The sequence below is a fragment of the Rhamphochromis longiceps genome, linkage group LG15, assembly GCF_057381845.1.
Source record: "Rhamphochromis longiceps isolate RC_006_pf linkage group LG15, R_longiceps_female_GT1.1, whole genome shotgun sequence".
Taxonomy (NCBI): Eukaryota; Metazoa; Chordata; class Actinopteri; order Cichliformes; family Cichlidae; genus Rhamphochromis; species Rhamphochromis longiceps.
Window position 1 is genome coordinate 38999145 of NC_140571.1, and position 21907 is coordinate 39021051.

The 21907-nt window shown below is 40.2% G+C and overlaps 1 protein-coding gene across 1 annotated transcript in view; it reads left to right on the forward strand.

Moving 5' to 3' along the window:
* LOC146653164 (adhesion G protein-coupled receptor D2) overlaps positions 1-21907 on the forward strand; it is a 93967-nt gene that overhangs the window by 24049 nt on the left and 48011 nt on the right. The window contains exons 21-23 of the mRNA XM_085383234.1: positions 14080-14121; positions 17611-17664; positions 21725-21869. Of these exons, the coding sequence (XP_085239360.1) occupies positions 14080-14121; positions 17611-17664; positions 21725-21869 (241 nt within the window). The remainder of the gene's footprint in view (positions 1-14079; positions 14122-17610; positions 17665-21724; positions 21870-21907) is intronic.

Sequence of the window (21907 nt, forward strand, 5' to 3'; positions counted from 1 at the left end):
CGCCACCCCAAAGACCTCTCCTTGTGTTAAACCTGCTGGCATTTATTTGCCTTAGAATTACCTGCCAGCTCAATTTAGTAATAGACTGTGTCATAAGAAAGCAAACCATCCCCTTTGCCCCCTGCCCAATGATAACTGTGTGTGTGTGTGTGTGTGTGTGTGTGTGTGTGTGTGTGTGTGTGTGTGTGTGTGTGTGCGAGTGTGTGTGTGTGTGTGTGAGAGAGAGAGAGAGAGAGAGAGAGAGAGAGAGAGAGAGAGAAAGAGAGAGGGAAGGCGTAAAAGAGAAAAAAAGAGTGCAATTATGCTCAATGGCCTTAATGCATGTTATAGTTTGTATTTGATTCCATGCTTTGATGCTATTAGTAATATTTATTTCTCTGTTTCTGTGTGTATATGCATGTTATCCCATCAGCTGACTCTAGACTTCATGACCTCACTCATCCATCACCCCTGCCGCCTTCCCCCTCAGCTAAGCCACACAGCTGACAGTGTCAGGAACAATTCCGACACCCGAAATTACCCATGTCGAAACAATGACCGTTCTATTTATAAGTTCACCGTCGTGCCTTTTGTATCGGCTAACACCACTTCGCACGCATGCACAAAAATACAGACAAACTCACGCGGCTGTATCGGTAACAGCTCAGGGTGACTAGGTTGGGGATAGTCCTGTTTTTTCTTACTCTGCCTCGTTGTCGCAGATCTGTAGATTTTCCCGGCTTTGATGTATACTTTGTGGGTAATTAGTGGGAACTGGGTCAGTGCAGGGCAAGAAAGCAAAACCCTGTTGTTCTTTTAGTGGGTGGGTGGTAAGGAGCTGCCGAGGCGGGGGCATGAAGGGTGGACAAAAGTGTCGGAAGGTTAAAAGGCTGTCAAACGTCAGATCCAGTTTGCATGTGATAATTAAAAAAAAAAAATCCTCATTTTTAAAAATGTATTTAAAATAGAATAAAAAAATATTTGATAACTTTTGAAGCTGTCAAACGGATAGATAAAATATATGTTAATTATAGGTGAATTTATATTGATTACACCTTAGCGATTACACTGAGTGACAAACCAATGGGTCACACACTTGCCACACAACGTGCTCATCTGGAGCGACTTTGTGTTAAATTATAAGGCAGATAAAATGATTTGATCTAGGTTACCCAAAGCTGCCCTGTGCTTTTTGCTTGAAAAGTAGCATGTGAATTCTCTCCTCATTTTGGCTAATGTATGTGTGCTGCCACTATTTCTGTTAAGTAGCTGTAATCAAGAATGTGAAGTACAAATTACAAATTAAACCTACAGAATATTCTGTCAAAATTTTTAATATCTGGCAACTCAGTTTCACTGAGTAATACAGTAAATTATAATTTCACAATTTAAACATGACAAGTTCCCATTCTAACTGTACACAAAGGCAGGTCATTAAGAGACCGTTTAGCAGAGATGATTTATGAGCACTATGTGGATGTGTCTGGGAAGAATTGCAGCTACCTGAGTATTTTACTACTAGTACAGTGTAGCATTGTGTAAAAGCAAACAAAACAGTGCGATAGGAGCTGGAGAACAACAGCTCTGGCAGCAGGACACTGATTGGGATGTTGATGTCCCCACTGGCCTCTTGCCCTTCCTGCCGTGGCCCATAGCCAGTCCTCCACAGATACTCCGGGTCATTTCCTATGCATGTCAACGCACATAGATATACACTCTTCCCGTCGAGTGTTTACAGCCACATGCTGATTCATATTAATCTGCTTCTCGTCGGGACGGCGTGTAGGGAGGGTCCTGGAGGGTTTATGCAGGACTGGGGGGCTGCTGAAGGTGGGTAAGGCATTCACACACACAACCTGAAAGCCCTGTCTGACAGATTGCACCAGGCCTGGACTTCTTTTTACACTGAGCAGATGTGCTCTCCCACTTGTTTTCCTTAGTAATTATCCCTCATTAAGTGAAAGCATGTGCCAATCAAACAGCTTAGAGAGCAAGAGCAGAGCCTGGGACAGAGTGCAGAGAGAGAGAGAGAGGGAGAGGCGAGGAGGTCTATACCAGGATCTTTAGTTTTTTGTTTTTTTTTAAGCATACTGTCATTTCAGAGTCATTACTAGATTAAAAGCTACCCTTGCCTGCGCTGAAGCAGTTAGAGAGTTGGCATTATTGCGTCTCAGTTGACTTTTTAGCAGTTACAAATCTAACAAGTTTAATACTTGCCATTGTTCACATTAACTTTCAAACTGAAATATTGCTGTCATTCTCTGCATTGTCATCAAGGCTTCATTGGGATGGAAGCATGCATGACGCATCTTCTTTGTAAATTTTCTCCCTTTGGATGCTTGTTACATTGAAACGAACAAACAGAGCCCAGTTTTGCAAACGCAGCATCATTGCTTCAGCTTGTGAGAACTTGTGAGAACTTGTGAGAACGTGAGTTGAAAGCCACGTCCCCCAGTGGCGCGGTCTCTAAAATAAGCTCCTCTGGAGTTGCAAAGGTCAAGGGTTTGAATCCCCAGAGTGCAGCAATTCATGCATGGGTTATGTTTTCAAGTGCTCACTGAGGTTAACAAATACTGATAGTTTAAAAGCTGTATCTGTATTTTTATGCTTTGCTTCGCTTGAAACACTGTTTTTACTATTAGTAATCAGTAACTTAGATTACTGTTACCTGATAAATGGTGGCTGCTTGGTTAATAGCCAAACATAACAAATGATTAAACAAGTCAGGGATGCAGACACTTTCTTTGATGCTCATGTTGGCAAGGTAGGATTATGTTTATCGATATGTCAGCAGGGCTTGATAAAGTAATATTGGTATGTTCACAGGGGAAACACCAAGTGCAGGACATTGGGATCATGTACAGGATCGACTGCAGAGAAGTAAATAAAATTACAAGAGGTGATAACAAAGGAAATCAAGAAGGAGTCCAAGTAGATAACCAAAAAATAAGGAAGCAAAAGTAATGAGGGCACAGGGGAAGGCACACAGCAAGATAAACAACTGGGAAGCACCAGTAATCTGCCAGATACGTGCATTAAGCAGCGCAGGGTAAGGATGGGGTTACCTGCTTGCAAAAATGCAAATGGCCAGCAGCCGACACCACTGGTGTAGTTGTTCTTAATGCGTTATTTTCTAGTCTGCTTGTAGTTGGCTTATAGATCCTTGCTTGTAATGTCCATGTGGAAAAATGTCAGTCAAAACAAGTTGGAGGGCATGCTGATCCCAGCAGTCACACTTTGATGGCAAAATGTATTCAACTCAGACCAACGCAAAAGAGCAAAGAAGAGTAACAATGGTGTAATGATGATGTCAAAAAGACAAACCAAACCAAAAATTGAATAAAAAAGAAAAAAATCAACACCCAAGACATAAAAGGAAGGTGACATGTTCCTAACAAAACAGGAAATAACACAGAATAAGAAAAAGAAAGAAATAAAAGAACTCGTTAACCCAATTAACATCACGACAAACAGAATGCACTGGTGAGGTACTCTTGGAGCCCCCTGGTGGCCATACAACGCCTATTGCAGCTTTAAGTCTGTTACAGCTTTACTCACACTTTACATGAATGCAATTTGTGGGACAAGCAAACTTTGAATTTATTTCTGAAAATCTGTGTTACTCATTTAGATTCTCTTACAAACTGAGTGGGCAGAATGTATTTTTTTATTGTTTATTTTTAACTTGTGCGTCCAGCCATGGGCAAAAACGATTAGCCTCACAACGAAGGGGGGCTGGGAGAAAAGATACAAGTCTCTTCCCAAAAATAAAAGACAGAAAAGAGCAAGAAAAAAAAAAAGAAGATATATGAAGTCTTCATGTCGATGAGCTATCATTCATTTTCACTTTGAAGTCCTGTGAACCGTAGTGAAGTGTGATTGCATGTGACAGTCGCCGAGTCTCCCGGTTTATCATGATGGATGCACCCTGCCACCGCGGTGGTGTTGTACCGCATGTGTATGCGCGTGCACAAACACAGACAGGCGGATGAATACAGAAAGACACAGAAGTGGGATTATGTTGGGTAGGTGTACGCAGAAACAGAACTACAAACCCAGCGGTTACACTCATGCACTCACATACACATTATTTTAGACACTCTTTCTTATTGTCCTTTTCTCTCTATTTTTTATTTTTTATTTTTGGGGTGTTACTAACTCTTAGTGGTTTAATAATTAATTTCTATGAGCTATTGATTTATGTATGTATTAATTTAGGCAAATAAAAAAAAAACACTATAAAACCAATATTTTGCATCCTAAAAAATGAAATTATTTCCACTTTTATCAGATGTGTGACAGATTGACAGCAGATTGATGGAAATGCAGTAGGTATGTGAAGCTCCTGCTGCTTTGTAAGGACACTACATTATAAGTTAGATGTATTACTTTTATTTTATTGCTCTGTTTCTTTATTTACAAAACATGACAGTAAGAGTCTCGGGGATAGAAAACGACTTATTAGTTAAAAATAATTTATAGGTTTTTAGAGCACATAATTTTTTCATATGCTGCTAATGTGTCTTTAGTCACTTATGTCCTTTACAAATACAAGGTCACAGATTCGGCATAATAATAGATAATGAAGCAAGCAAGACACCAATCGGCAATTCACATGTCTAAACGAGAGAAAGAAGGTCCATCTTTCTGTCTCGCTCTCTCTGATTTCTCTCGACAGACATCACTCACCTACACTTCTCAATCTTAACACGTGCCATTAACCTCGGCTGGGCTCACCTTAGTTGAGAAACAGCATAGCAAACGCATCCCATAACGGTACCCGGAGCAACGTTTTTCCTATTTTGCACCCAAAAGCAACTTGTTCAGACTTTGCATATTGCATCCATTTGTCATTGTTAGTCAAGGGCACTGCAACACGGTCTTGTCAGTGGTGCAATTTGCACAAAGTATTCTGCTCAAATGTTACTGTGCATGCGTAAGAGTTGTTTGTTTGCAGGTTCCAATGTACCTTTCAGGTGCTTTAAAACTGTTTTCATGCCCGCGAATGTATGCATATGAATAAGTCGAACGCGCACCGGCACAAGAACAATAGACCAAGGGCAAATGTGTCATAGTTCTCTAGGCAAAGCGTACACTCTTTATAGAAAAATAAATAATACAAACAAACAAAAACATAATGGTACGTATTTTGGCCCATTAGGGTTGGCACACTTTTTTGGAAAAATGGTAAGTTGAGGCTCAGGTGGTGTTCAACTTCCAGACACTTGACTTTGATTCTGAGCTTGCTTGTACTTACATAAGAGTGCAATTACTGTTTGGAAGCCACTAAGAGTGCCTGTGCTTGTGGTGGTATATTGGAAGTGTGTGTGTGTGTGTGTGTGTGTGTGTGTGTGTGTGTGTGTGTGTGTGTGTGTGTGTGTGTGTGTGTGTGTGTGTGATGCCTTTCCAGCTCCTCAATGCCACATGAAAATAAGTGGCTGGCAGTACATTATTATGTTGTCTGTTAATGTGAACTCCTTCTGACTTGAAAAATTAAAAAGACATCACATTAAAGACGTCACCTATTTGTCCTTCCCCCAAATATTCTACAATAAAACAGTATATATCATAAATTATATAATTTATCTATGCTATGATTGCAAATCTCTGCAAAATATCTGGTACCTTCTATATTCTGAAGGCAGTTTAAATGGAAGAAGCTTACATGTTTATGAATTACCACCAAACCACAGTTTGGTGGTAATTCTAATGGTATTTTAATACCAGGTCCAACATATTACTGTGTCTAATTCTGTATAAGTATACGGTTCAAGAGTATATACACTAATATGGTATTATGTCTGTTACTGCAACCGACTGTGCAGATTTATATTTGTGAGTGGCCTTTTCTCTAAATTTACCCAGGATCCAGCTGCTGTTTTTAGGAGAACTTGTTCCCATCTGACCCCCCCCCCCTTGTCAGCGGAAAACTGTGAAATTAAAAAAACGATTGACAGCAGGCTCACATACAATTTGACAAGAGGGCGCCCCAAAAAGGCCTGTTGAATACCTAAGTATTTTTAATTAAACAGCTTTCTGCACTGGCGGCCGGCTTTCCCTCGGCAGTTCAAAGACTCCCGCTTTGACCCATGTGTTAAAAGTTTGTATCAGTTTTCCGTGGCTGTGTTTTTCTTGGCGCCCAAGACACGCAACTCGAAATTGTCTTGTTTAAAAGCTAGTTTGTTTACAGTTCACTCTCGCTCTCGTGCTCTCTGTACCGCTCCTCCATTACATTCCCACATGTGTTCCATGTGATCAGGTTCAGGGTGTAGTTGCCAACTCCCGCTGATCTCGTGGCAGGCTTGGTTTCCGCAAATGCTTCGAAATTTGGTTTATATTAAAGAAAAATTGTCGGAAAAGCAAAAGGAGAGATCTGCCATGTGACAATTACTGTCTTAATTTGCTGTCATCCTGGTTTATTTAAACGCTAAAAAAACAACTCAAATGGGGCGGTCATCTGTTTTTCTGGAACTTCATCAATAACGTTCGTCCATCTGATGTAAAATCAATATGACACACACTGACACAATGCCAGAGCAATGGCAAATGTGCCGTCATTTGTCATCGAGTGGTAATAAAGATATGTCACAATTGATTTTTGCCCATTTTCTCCCCCTTTCTCTTTATCTCTCGCTCTCCCCATCTCTTCCTTGCCCTTTTTCCCAGTAGCGGTGATGGAAAAAATAAATGAACGTTATTAGGATTAAGTGTGGCCAGACTTGCCAAACTCAATTAATACTTGAGCAAAAGCGCTTTAATAATATGAAGGCCTGTGTTTTCACTAGGACGCCTTACCAGACGTTCTTAAAAGAAAAGACAAGGGATTCATAGATGGATGGATGGATTGTTGGGTGGGTCTCTTGTCTAGGAAGAAAGATTTTGTTTTGGCCTCTGCTCCATTTTTTCTTGATTTGTTCTCTTTAAATATATTTAAACTGTAGTTGCCACTCTGTAGAAAAGTGATGAAAGAAAAAAGAGAGTATAGAAACTAAAAATAAACGTACAAATCGCTCCTTGTTGCTGTCCTTGTAGACATCTGCTGCTGCTGATGTTTTCCTTTGTAAATTTTGTTCCTCCACAGTTTCATGTGGCTCTGTGGTGTAAGCGTGTGCGCTCCACTCTGTGTCCGTTGTGTGTATGTTTGTGTGTCAGTTTTGCCATCGCGGTTTGTTGCCGCTGGGTTGTGTGTACCCAAGTTGCACTGGTGGTAGCGAGCAACATCTGTTTCGGGCTTGTTGTTCCTCTTGGCTGCTTTTCAATTGGATTTCCTCAAGCAGGGCCAAAAGCTGTCACCTCTGCCAGGCTCTGTTAGCGATCACCGCCGGCCCCTATATTAAGTAGGTGGTTCAGGGCTAAGCTAATAACTCTCCCTCCTCTCCTGAGCCATCGCACACCAGCACTGGTGTTGCTGCTGGCTTCACTGTGTGCCTGTTTGTGTGCGAACACTGACAGTTTTCCTCTGCAGCTACACACCCCGTGGAGGCAGGCTGGCTTGGGGGGTCCCCTCCTCAACGTGACAGCCCGACTGACTGGATGTGTGTATGGGGAAAGAAACAGGGAGTCCTAAGGGCTCTTTTTTAATAGAATAACTTTTCCACTTTCTCTAATAATGTGCAGTGAGAAAGAAACAGGAAGAAAACTTTGGCACATACCCAAATCAAAATTTAGGTTATTCCAGTTGTCAGGACTGGATGTATTTGGTTGCATTTTGCACCTAACAATCTTTTTCAATTGTACAAATTCTCTATAAATGGTTGATGTCATGCTTTTGTGCACAACAGAGGCCAACTTTAAGATGATTGAGAGTGTGATGATTTATTTTCACAGCCATCTTTACAGTAGGGTGGACTGAGTTTGCACCATAATGAATACGGTGCTCACTTGCTGCAAAGGCGAGCAATTTCAGCTTGAAAGATGTGATGCCACCCAAATCTTAAAAACCTGTTTGGTTTGACTTTTATTTTTCCACTTCAAGCATCTTCTCTAATTCATATCTTGAGCAGTTCTGGGTGCTACAAAGCATTTATTGGGCGGTGTTTACCTCAAACTGACAGAGTGGCAGGCTGCCCGTCTACCTGCCCTGTCTGCCTGCCTTCACTTCTTCTTGCCAGTATCTCTTTCCAGCTGGAGCAGTTGAGTGGAGCTGGATTCAAACCGAGGGCCTGCAAAGTATCAACTCCTTGTTTCACAGCTTTGACAGACACTTTGATTTGACATGCCATGAACAGTTAAAGTGAAAGTTATGTATACATGTTAATTAAACTGTTTATGTGTGGAGGGGTCAGAGACATTAGCAAGTCCCAGCGCAGAAGTGTGAATTTCTTTTCTTTTTCCCCCCATCACGGTGTTTTAACCTCTTCTGTCTCTCATTTCTTTAATGATTACCAGGTGTGAGGGCAGAATTTTTCCTCCCCTTTTTTTGCCAAGTGGAGATGCGGATAGCTCTATTTGTGAAAAGTGTCTCTGTGTGTTTGAATTTAGGCGAGGATATTTGACGTCGGGCCCAGCTTGTTCAAAAGGCTCTCGTTTCTGGCAGAGAGTGACTCTGGAATTCACTGAGGGGATGTGGAGGTGGTGGTCTTCAGTTGTTGTTGTTTCTAATACTGGGATCGAAACTTTGAACTAGAAGTTTTTTTCTTTATGCATCTCTATTGCAAAAATAGAGATACAGAAATATTCACAAAGGAGAATCAAATGTTTAAAGTAAAAAAAACCCTGTTACTTGTCTTATAAATTAACATATTAAATTTTGTATACAGTAGTGTGCATAAGACTAAGCTTCTCATTTTTTATAATTTGCTAGGAAAATGGGAAATACTGTACAGTTTGCAAGGCAGATACTCATAGGCAAGCTTTCTTTCCTGTCAAAATGTCACGTTTGGCATTTTCTATAGATGCGACACAAGAAATGTATTTTTGTGACATGTTGAGAGTAGCAAAATCCCTAAAGATACAATTTTAAATTGGTTCTTTCCTAAATTGTCTTTATGTCTAGACAGAACATTGGTTCATCTTTTGAGTTAGGTGCCCTTTTTATGCTTTATTGATTCACAGGTCAGTGTTAAGTGGCTTAACTAAAAAGAAAAACTACAGCTGGAAGTTATCAGGTACAATGACTGGATTGAAAATAAGTGAAAAAGCAGCCAATGTCCAAAGAAAAAACTGCTATAGAAATCATAGAAACTATTGCTCAAGACCACGGTTATAAAAATATTTTTAAAAAGGGGTTGGCTGAAAATTTACACATCTATTGTATATAGATCTGTTTTACTGCAAGTCATTTGTACCACTAAGTAAAAATAATAAGGAGGATGACAAAATTGCAGCCATACTGGTTCTTTTTTCAATATAACAAGCAGACAGAACAGCAGAGTTCCCTGTCATTATATCTCATGTTAACGTTTAAGCTCCTTCTCATACTACAGGGAGCGTTGGGCTGACTGAGACAATACATTCCAGCGAGAAAGAAAAAGCTGCCCTGCCACCCCCTCTCCCCTTGCCAAGACACTGCCCTTCCACCTTAATCATAGTTTTCATATCTGTACATTGAAAATTTGTTTCCCAAGGACGGTGCCATAAAACTACTGCTTTTTGAGATTTTTACCTGCCAGCTCTCTGCTTCCTTTCTCTACACACGTGGGGAGGTTGATGGAAGTGGGAAATAGGGGCGCTGATAGTAAGTGAGGGGAGAAATGTAGAGGGATTATTCTCTGGGAATTCTTTGAGAGGTTGAAGGGTTCAACATTGCATATGCCATAAACAAATAGTATAATTATTATTATTTTTTGTTATAAGAGAAAGTGGCTTTTTTAAAACACCCTTCCCTGCAGTAGGCTTACTGTCAAAATGAGGACAGCGTATGTGCTTGGGAAACTTGGAGCTGTTGTAGGGAATTTAAAAGTGGTCAGTGTTTGTATTCAGGTTGGAGATTTGTGTCACTGCTGAACATATGCAGGGATGAATTCTCAGTGTTAAAGACTGAAAATACCTGAAAATGTGAAAATTGTGTTTAATTGATCATGTTGATCAATTAAACACAATCAAGTTAAAACAATAGGAGAAGTTGTGTGCACAAGTTGTATCAGCCTTTAGTGGTCAGCCAGTGTGTAAGTTATGTTTTAAATAATTGTCTTGTGTTATCTTGCTGAACTATTGTCGTACCGCACTGTACACTGTCCATCAGCAACCTTGTATTCTGTAGAAAATATTATTGAGCTAAACGATCAGTTGCTACCAGCTCATTCATTTTATCTTGTCATAAAATCAAATGACTGTGAAACGTGAAAAAACCCAGAGTCAGATCTGTTCTCTGGCACCTGAATCTGTTATCTGAAATTCGAACTGCTTTATTATCTAATAACGCAGGAGTTGCCCGTCTTAATTCATGCAGATAGGCAAAAACGACGTCTGTATTTGCCAAAGATCTGTAGTTTTTTTTTTTTTTACATTTGAGGGAGTTAAGCTTCATTTAATATATTCTCTTACAAAGCAGACACTTAAACACAGGAATAAAGCTTTTATTACAAGTATAACCAGCGGTTAATGGCTCACCTTAAATATTTAATGCACTCAGCTGATGCTTTTACGAAGAGTGAGTTGCAAGGACAACAGAGGTAAATTTCCAAAGGAGGTTGTCGACATCACAAACAGCCAGTAGTAAACAATATCAGGGCTAGCCGCTTTAAATGGCTTGACTCAGAGTTCTTGAAAGTAAATCGATGTCTGACTTTCATTTGTTCTTTCTGTTGTCCAGACAAAACTCTCAGTATCTCTGATAAGTAGGATCGCGCATGCACGTTTACACAAATGCACTTTCCTGCCCGGCACTGCGGCAGAGCACATCTCTCTGAGGCAATGGTGTTTTTGGTCAAACACAGTAACTTTTTAAACATACAATTGTTCCATAATTAGTGAGATGCTAATTAATTTATGCTCCCCTGTTTGATGTACAGTATGGAAATACTTTGAAAGCAACTGTGTTCGTTCTTTGCATAAATTTGTAGCGTTTTCTGCAGAGTTCAAAAGAAATGCGGCAGAGTTTAGAAAGGCACGCTTGCATTTAAATAATGCGCCCCATTTTCCCGTCTGTTTGTTTTTAGGGATAATATTAATGAATTAACATTTTAAACAATCCGTCATTATTGTTGCGCTGCCACTTATTTTTAACTCAATTAGATTTTAATAGATCATTTTTTCCTAATGTGCACACTATGTTCTCCCCACTTTGTTCACTGCACAACAAAAGATTAATTACAAATAAGAGGAATGATCAAAAACATGATAATCAAATTGCAACAATAAGTTGGGAATTGCAATTCTAATGCAATACAATGGAGTATGTGTTGCAAATTAACCACCCACTGTCGGTTAGTGTGTGTGTGTGCTTGCTAACATGTGTGCATGTGTCTGTGTGTGCAAACAGTATGGAGCCACGCTGAGTTTACATACATGATAAACACTTTGCTTGTGCTTTTAAATAATTCTCAATGGACATCAGAGATTTTAACGTTTTACCTTATAGAGGTCTAATTATTATATATTTATCAGCAGAAGGACAGACACCCCAAATACAGCCCTATAGTAACAATTCTATCTCACATCGCGAGTGATGTGCATTTAGAGTCAGTCCATATTATTTTTTAAAAAATGACAAAAAACCATATCTCTTTACTTTTCAAAAGCCTTTTACTAGCTGACGTTAAATAATATACCCTCACCGTCCACTTCATCACGCACATCTAAGGTTAAACTGCTTCTTACCACAAACTTGCATTTAGGCATGCAGACATGCTCAGGATGCCCTGCTGAAGTTCAAAACGAGCATTTTCCCCAAAGAACTATATCTTTGAGCTGATAGAAAGGAAACGATAACTATATATAAATAACCATTGATTACAACCAAGGTTTGCAGAACAGCATCTCTGAGCACCCCATCCCTGAAACAGAGGGAATTGATACAGTTCACACAGGCTAAACAAAAGACTAGAAGACAGGAAGACTGGTCTGATAAATGGTCATTTCTCCTGCAACATTCAGATTTTAGGCTCAAAATTTGCCATATACAACGCTGGATCCATTCTGCCTTTTATCAATAGTTCACACCGGTGGTAGTGTCGAAATGGTGTGTGGGATATTTTCTTGGCACACTTTTGGGTCCCTTTAGTGCCTTACAATGTGACCAGTAAGTGTATAGATTCAATTGACTGCTAAGAAAAACTGCTGAAAAACGTCCAGGCTTGGCATATATCTAGAGTAGCCTTTCACCTTTGCAGTCCAGTCTCTTTGAGCTCGATGGCTGAGTGTCATCTAATGCTCGTAAATTGGAGCAGAGATGATAACAGATGAAAAGATGATCTTGCTGTCACACTTGGAAAACAACACAGTCTCATCCTTCATTCGTTGATTCATTTATTTATTTAACGTGAAGACAAGGTTTTGTGGGCGCTGCTCTTTTTTTAACATTACTCCTGTGTATCGGGTAGTTAAAGTATAAGCTATGGGATGCACTTTGAAAACCAGAAACCTCAGCTCACCCACTGTTATCAGATCACCAACCTCACCTATGCTCTCATGGTCACACTGTGCTATGGAAATATTTATTTATTTATTTATTTTCTTGTATCTATTTTTTGGCCACTTCACATGAGTATGTAGCAGACGGATCTCGGTGTGCAATTCCTTGTTGTGTCTTCAGAATGGCAGACAAGAGAAATTGTCAGTTGTACGCAAGGTGTCACCAGCCTGCGCGACAGACGGGGCAATTCAGTCCCCGGAGGACAATGCGGCCAGGTGAATTTGTAGTAGCTTGGCCTAGAGGTCATCATCGTCAGCCACTGTCGCCCTGTCACTCCGAATGGGCCCCCAAATCATGTTGTCAATGGTGATGCATCGAGATCTTCCTCGGGCAAAAATTGGATGCTCCAAACTCAGCTTGATTGATGCATTGGGCAGGTTGTGCCTGCCTGTCTTCGGGATGTGTCCTTACCCTGGTTTAAAGATGAAGCAACAGAGACGTACTTGGTTGCGGTGAAAGCAGAGAGATGTACTTTTAAAAGTTTTTTTTTTTTTTTGTGCTAGCGGTTTTCTTATCAAAGAATCTACCATATCTATCAGCCTTGAAATTTATAGGATTTTAACTGCCTTTTCATTTTTCTCGGTACATCTTTTGTGGCACGGTTCAATCAGTGTTCTGAGAATGTTGTTCTCACTGTTTTCATTGAGGCATCAGGATTACATTATGGCTCGAAGGCGAATGCACAGCTTGTACATTCAGTGGATGCCACAATGAAACGGAATGAAAAATAGCTGTTTTTCTGTGACCAAAAGTGCAGCCTTTATGCATCCAAGGGCATGGCATTCTTGGGCCCTGGGTACTAGCCGTGGAGTGTTGTGAACATGAAATATCTTCTTTTATGTGCCATTTTTTTCATTATGCTCCCTCTGTCTCTTTCTTTCTCCGCTTTCCTCCAATGGTTTTTCCTTGATGGTCTCGTCTGGCCCGGGTTGCTCTCTTTCTGTGTGTGTGAGTGTGGGGCTGTGTACATGTGAGTGTGTTTTAATAGACGCCACTGTTAATGCTGTCTTTATTGCCTCGTTTCTTGCTATTTGCGTAGATTTATGAGCACAGATTTTTTGTTTCTTTACATAATGCGTGTGCTCTGTGTGTATTTGTTAATACTCAATCATATAATTGTGTTTTTTTTAATGTCAGAGAACACAGTATGAATATAGGCACTTGAGATTTTCTATTTCAATAAAACTGTGTGGAACCTTGGGTTGAAGCCTTTGATGGCTTAGCGCAGCCTGCAACGAGGAAGAAGTCTTGCAGACGAAACAAATGCAAGCTGAGCTTTATACAGAGGTGGCCCACTTTGGAGAAGTTGTCCTACTTCTTTCCTCATTACTTCCGACTAAAGTCTAATTCAGCTCTGTGCGACTAGAATAGACTTCAAATCAACCTTACCTGCATTAGTTTTGATCTTTTTTCTTCTTCTTCTTCTTTTATTTTTTATAAAAATATAAGAGAGAAAACAGGTGTAACAACTTTGTCCTCCTCTTCTTTCTTTCTCCCTTTCTCTCTTTCTTTGTCTGTGTTTACAGGGCCTGTTCATCTTTCTGATATATGGGGTGTACAACACAGAGGTAAGTCTGCATTGTGTCTCAAGGCTGTTGGAGTGAATGAGAGAAATGACAAGTTTCTGATGGGCTCCTTGCTTAAAATCAGTGTGGGTGGGGTGCGCCAGAGTGTGTGTGTGTGTGTGTGGATGGGTAGAGGGATGAGAAGGAGGGGAGGGGACATCGTTTCCATGCGAGCGTCCCACTGCCCTTCATGCTTGGACTAACTTATATGCATCTGAGTCCAACCATTTAACACTGACACGCTGCAGTTCTCAGCCACTCATTCCTCACCCACATTGGCTAATATTTCACTGCCTCTTTAAGTTTTTAAACTCACAGCCCTCCATTTAGCATCCTGACAAAGCTGCTGGCCAGGGCTTTGCAGGGCTCCAAGCAGTACCCGTAATTGAACCGAAAGAAAAAAAAAAAGGTAGTGGTGGTGGTGGGGGGACAATATGCAACAAACAATATAGAATGAAGGGTGATAAAATGCAATCTTACTGCCTTATTACCATTTACCAAACCATAGCTGTGCGGGGGTGGAGAATGGTTGAGCGTCTAGACGGAGAGTTGTGATTTAATGGTTGAGTCGCATGTCACAAAAATCACTCTTGGTCAACTGTGGCTCTTTGTAAAGTCTGCATAGGTGATGCTGCGTTTAAACTTAGGCCCACCTTCCAAAGTTGCATGTGAAAATTTAAAATTCAAAAGTCTGAAAAATGTGCAAAAATAAAGAAAGCAACAAGCAAATGGAAAAGACTGTAAATCTGAATGTAAATGCAGCATACGAAGCAAAATCTAAGACACCGTTTCTGCGGCTTGCTATTCATTTATGGTGAATACACATATACGCTGTCTTTTTGTTAGGCTTTTCTTTGACTGAATACACAAGGTCATTGGTCATTAGTCCATCGTCCTCCACTGCTCTTTTCTATTTCTCTTTCTTCAGTCTCTTTTATTTCAGCTTTCTGTCATTATCACCTGGCTGCTGACCATCAAAGAGAACATCTCGAGTTTTCTGTCCTTTTCCATTTTGTTTTCTCCCTCCTTTCTTCTCGAGAGCGCCGAGAGCAGCGTCCCTGAGTCATAGGCGACGTACTGACAATGCAGAGCCAGGGAGGGATGACCTTTCGCACTGTAAAATACATCAATATAGCATTCTTGCTTAAGTGGCTTTTCAGTGCTCGGGAATTTGTTTTCTTACACTCATGCTGTCCTTGACCCTGAGGTCCTCGTGGTTTGTGAGCAGCTCCTCTTCAGGTTTGATTTTCAAGAGGACCTCACTGTTGTGGTAAAATTTGGGGGAAACAAAACAAAACAGAAAACTGAGTGATTATTTCATCTGCTCCCACTGACCCCGCCATCACCTCTCGAAGAGTAGGGAGCTTTTCTTTTGTTTCTACTTTTTCCTCCAGATTGTGATGCTTGGCAACGTTGGCTTTAGGTTTCAGCCTTCGTGACCCCTTAAAAGAAAATATTTGCTTGGTAAAAATTTTATTATTTTATTTATTTTTTTGTAAGGATCCTGTGGGCAGGATATACGGTGTCCTGGCATTTTGATTCATTCAAAAGCTGTCTTGGAAGGGACTTTCAGCGACAGCTGGTATAGCACATGGCAGGTACACAAAACACACAGTGAGCACACTGTGTGTAAAAAGTTTGCAAAGTTGCTGTTAGTTGTTAACATTTAAAACAGATGAGTCTAACCGCCTCTGTGTCAGGAGATTTCGCTTTGATATTCTTAAGGTGGTGAATTAACTAGTGCCTGAAAGTCAGGACATGCTCCATTTATGAAGCCGGTTTCTAGGCTGAATAATTACAATTGTGTATGGTATGGAAGAGAGACTACATCTGCTGCTATTACCCTCAAAATGTATCGTTTTAATTGCTAATTACCTGACAGTAGCTTTCCATTATTCATTGCAATTAGCTTTTCCTTGGTGGTCACCTTGTAATCCCACGCTTTGATGACCTTTTATTTCCATCAGCTCCAAGGATGTCGGCAGGTGTTGTCGGGCAGACTGCTTTAATATGGTAATCGCTTAGCACCCATTTACATGGGAAACCATGCTTTGCATCCTTTGCATCATTGCGAAACCTTGAGTGTGCGCAAACCCCTTAAACGCATAACGATCATCTAAAACAATGCCCTTCCCCTCATTGTCAAATGATTAATTAAGTTGTGTCATGTAATTGCCTCAGCTCACTGGCTGCTTTTGAGATCAGTGAAACCCTCGCGTCTCATTTTGCCCATTAAAATAATGTTAAGATAGTGTCTATCCAACATCTGCACTGTGTTGACGACCTCCTTAGTATCTTGTCAGAAATAATAGAAGGGCTTTTGAAACGCAATGCTGGCATTGTTGATTTTGCCTTGTCACGAGGCTTAGGCTCTCTTCATTATGTCGCCCTTCAGCAGTGGTACGTATGCAAAACATCTTCTGCATACACATGCTGTCTCTGAGACCGTGTGTATGCGTTCACTGTGGTGTCATAATTTATAACACGGCGTGACCTAATGAAGCCATAAGCCATAATGCATATTCACTAACGTTGTGGGCCGGGCTGGGATGGGCTGTAGTGATAAGTGCCCAGCCGATACAAATTTACAGTTAGTGCTGACAGAGGGCACAAACACAAGAGTGCGCACGCATACGCAAACATACACATGCTCACTCTCACAAGTACCAGAGGATTTTGAAGAAGATAGGAATAACTGAACTACCGGCAATTTTTTAACCTATTTTTATTTACTTATTTATTAGTATTTTGTTAGTAAACAGTTAAAGAAATTTTAATAACAAAATAATAACAGCGCCCCAATAGAAATTAAAGAATAAAGTTGGTTTAATAAAGTATAGGAATAGAAAAAATGTAAGAATTAATTTTTGTATCCTGTAATATTTATTTCACTGTACTGAGAAATTAGCAAAATGTAATCGAAGCAAAGCAGTTCTTGTAAAAAAAAAAAAAAAAAAAAAAAAAAAAATATATATATATATATATATATATATATATATATATATATATATATATATATATATATATATATATATATATATATATATCAACTTCTGTCTGGTATTTTATGTGTTAAATGAAGGTGTGCAGTACACTGTTTCATCTGAGTGTAAAAATGTAATCTGTTCTGCTAGGCCAGTCCCTTCTCCTCCAATAGCTCCCATTTGTTGGTCCCGGCGCTCTGTGTTGACAGATGATAGCTTGAAGTCGTCTCCTTAGTTTGCCAGCTCTATGTGTCACTTTCAAGTCCCATTAGCCGCTGGGACATGCTGGAGCACCCTCTCGCACACACATACACTATCCCAACCACTGCGTGTCAGTGTCTGCAAACTAACCCTCAAAATATGTTCCTTCCATTCCACATTTTATTCTCCCTTCTCCATTTTTACACTTTGCATACTCGCAGGTGTTTGCTGTGGAAGATATTTTGTTTTAATTCAGCGTGTGCTGCAGTTATCTCTTTTGCTCCCATTCTCTGTGTCTTTCTTTCAGGTTCGAAGCACGGTCAACAGAATCAAGGAGAGGAGAAAAGCGCTTAATTTTTCAGTATGTAATCTTCCATTTTCCTGTGAACAAGTGTGTGTGCACGTCTTTATTCTGTTGTGTGTGTGTGTGTGATAAACACTGGTGTGACAGACTCAATTTTCCTTACAGCGTTTGCTTCTCATGAAAAAAAGAAAGAAAAAATTCCTACTACAGCAATGCCACAAAGAGTCTCTGTACATCGGCTCACTAGTCGACAGTCCGTGTTAGATGCCCTTATACATCAAACATACACCCATAATAACCCCCCCCCCCCCCCCCCTTCCCTGCCCTCCTCACTCTCCCCATTGCAGCACCTTCATCGTAGCAATGTCAAGCTCCACGGTGGGTTACAAGTTTCTAATCCAGGACAAGCCATCCCCTGACATTAAAGTGTCAGGCCAGTATTTATACCTTGGTGGACGCCGTTTGGCTGAAATTGTGGGATGCTGCACGTGTGTCTGTGGTGTGTGTGCGTCTTGGGAGATTATAGCCTAACCAAAGGACATTAAAAGTAGTCACAAGTCTGTAGCACACACAAACATGCACATGTCAGACACGCATATGATTGCAAACCTTAACGCCTTGACAAACTCTCATTAAACTTATACCCAACCTCATCTTCCAATTGCATACACAGGTGCATGTGCATGAAAAGCCTCTGCTCCCATTGGAGCACACCACACAGCACCTTTCTCTGTATTCTAACCCACATATGTGACCCACCTTATAATAAAAAAGGAATGCAATAAATAAGTTGGTTAATTAATGTTTTCTGCATGTCTCCCTGTATGCATGTCTATGCAATGGGGTTGTGTGTTTGGGGGGGGGGGGGGGGGACTTGCCTCCTGGTGCAATCTGATATATTGGTTGCTCATGTTATCAGTGAGCCCCCCCCATCTACCATCATTTTTACTGCTTCCTCTCCCCTCTGTGGCGGCAATTTTCCAATCCTGCTGGGTTCCGCTATCAGAATGCGTTTTTTAGCCATCACCGCTGCCTGACAGTTTTTAGCTAATGCTATCTTGTGCCATAAATCCTGCTTGAAATACTGTATCTACCTGTCCTTTGGTTAGATAGGAGACATTTGGCTCTAGATGACCGCACATGCCCCTATATATCCCCTTGTTGTAAAACATAGGATTGGGTATTGTGCCTTGCCGGGTGAGGGATAAAGAGGCTTCAGCGTGTTACTGCATATGGGGTCATTTGAAGACAAATGGCTCTTCAGAGATAGAGGGATTTATATGTTGCATTACTCATGAGTGAAGATTTACCCCGAAAAGGATGATTCACAATAAATTCATTTTAGGAATTGAAAGTGGTTATTTAAATTAAAAAAAGACCATTTTAAGCTTTCATTGTCCTCTTATACCTTTATTGTAAAAACATTAAACGTAGCCAGTACTAAGCCGAGTTATGTCAAAGCCACCGCAGTACTGACTTTTGGAATATGCCTTCATCTCTAGGCTGATGTAGTGTCTCTAAACAGTGCAAAGGGTATAAATGCACAGTATTCTGCCAAAACCTTGATCCACCCATCATTTCTTTATATTTTGCTAGGAAAAGGGGAAATATGTATAGAGATTTCTTGAAATATGCAAAAATAAATGGAAAAAAGTATATAAGGCAAAAACAGAGTTTGAAAGTGCATATTTGGTTTCACTATCTTTACTCTTCAACGCAGCCTGAACTCTCACAAGCAAGCTTGTCATTTCTTATACTTTTACTGCACTGGCATTGTGTTTCTTATGCTAAACAATGAAGCTGTTGCCAATCACACCTTTCCAGATTATGTAACTGTACTTTTCTGTGTTTAGAATTCCATGAATAGTGGCACAGTCTCTACCACCACCAGTTGAAATTCAGCCTCAAACCATGACAGAGCCTCCACCGTGTTTTATACCTCCCTGTTTATTTCTGCCATACATATTGATGACTATTTGAACCCACAATTTAAAATTTGGATTCATCAGCCAGCTTTATCTTGTGTAATACTTCTTAATAGTGGTTTCGTCACAGTCAATTTTCTAGTAAGACCATGTCTGATGAGGCTTCAGCAAACAGGAGAGCAGGAGATAAAGGACCATATGTATCTCTTAGAGCCTATGTGAGGGCTTTGCTGGATTTTTTTCTCTATTTCTTAAATAATTTATAGCTTAATGTATCATCCAATCTATTATTTTTTTCAGGGGAGAAAAAACCCGCACCAATGATATAAAAGTCTCAAAAACCCACAAAACCCGTATATGATATATTAGGCATTAAGGGGCTAAGGACATAATGTTCATGCTTTCATCAGCTGTAGATAGTGTTTTAGGCCTGCCACTTGTGACCCCCACCAGTCTAGTTTCCTCAAGGACACACTGCATACTGTGCTAAGATATGCGAAGTGTTTGGCTAATAGCTCTCTTAGAATTTGCCATAGTATTTCTTGGTATTTTCCATTTCATTTAGAGAAATTGGAACATTTTTGTTCCTGCTGCCAGTAAGTATTTAAGTTATTTTTATTTACTAGTATTTTTCTTCCTGTTATGTGTAGACACATCACTGGTTCATCATTTCAGGTGCTTCAAATGTTTTTTTTGGAATACTTTATTGATTCATACGTCAGTGTTCAGTGGAAATGAGTGTTGGCTGAAACCTTTAGACAGTACTGTATGACAGTCTGGCACAAACACATCATTTTTCCCTGGTGTTGCAATATTTAACTTTAAAAGTCGTTGGTCTTGCTATAGTCTGCTATCGTTGAAGAATTTGCAGGTGGCTAGATTTATAACGACCGATTAATCTGCTATACATGGCTGTGAACTGTGGGAGAAAGCTGGAGCACATGGAGAAAAACCACACAAGCACAGGGAGAACCACCTACTTTGACAGCTTCTTGTATAAATTCCACCAAACCTAATCACACACTATCCCCTCCTTAATTCCACACCACTGCTGACCTCTTTAGCCCTTTTCCTCTACTTGGGTGTGGATCTCAAACAGCGTTGTTTTCTTGTTTGACCCCAGGGAGCACAGTTTTATGCACACACACATACACACAGCCACTTTGAACAGTGTCGCCTGTCTGTTTGATACGTACCTCTTGACCCACCCTGACCTTCTTGTACACTCACAGCCAGATTGCTTTGTGAAATAAAGCTGTCAGTTGTAGGACCCAAATAAAAAACAACCCCCCCTTAGTGCTCCGTGCCCCTGACATCACTGAAATATAGATATAAATTGGAAGTGGATTAGTTTTTTTGATCTTAATTCAAGTTTTGACAAGACATAGGAAGCTACATGTAGAAGTTACAGTTTAAAAGAAAAAAAAATGGGACTAGAATTTGGTGTTGGTGTTTCCTTTCTTGTCTTTATCTGGTAGCACAAAAATATGTGTTGCTCAAAATACTTTTAATAAAATGCCATTTATTTATGTTGCTGGTTAAAGTGACTGACAATGACATGTCGCAGTGCATGCATTTGCCTTTTTCTATTTGCAGTAAGACAGAAGAGCAGGGTATAAAAGACATTCCAGTCTGATATAGTACAGTACAAGACTTAGGAAACCCTGGAACCTTGTCATTGGCCTCCTTGACCCCACAACTCCAATTGAGAGCCGTGCAAATAAGTGGGTTTTGTGTGATTGCAGTTTATTTTGGTCTGGATGGAAGATGCATGTGCATGGTGTAAAACAAAGAGCTCTTTCACTTACTTTTCTGCATCAGCTGCTCTAGCTTGCTGGCCACACTGTGTGAAGAATAACACAGTACGTAACAATAGCCTATATGATTTTTCGAAATCGTGATGAGGGGTAATCAAGGGAAAAAAGGCATAATTTAACATGAAATATCTACCACTCGTCCATCTGAGTTTAGTACACATTTCCTAATATATGTTTATGTATTTATTTTCCAGTTTTTCTTGAAAGTACTGTTAAAGTACCTTTCTTTAACATTTTAAATGCATAAGAGTGCCAAGTGGAATAGATACAGAAGGCAGCAACATAAGAATGATGATAATTGTATATATAACTAATTTGTATCACTAATGGGCAATTAATAAGCTGCTGATGATACTGCTTTCTTATATCTTATAGAACTGTGCCAGTTCCCGACCATCCAGTTCAGTTACCAACTCTCGTCCTGTCAGTTTCCCACTTGGAACAACTCCAAGCCAGGAAGAGGAAGGCTATGCTTGCAGCACCACGCTAGGCCCGGCAATGCAGGAAGAGAACAGCCAAGGTGAGCTCTGACTCCAGTGTCATGCAACTGTAAGTGGA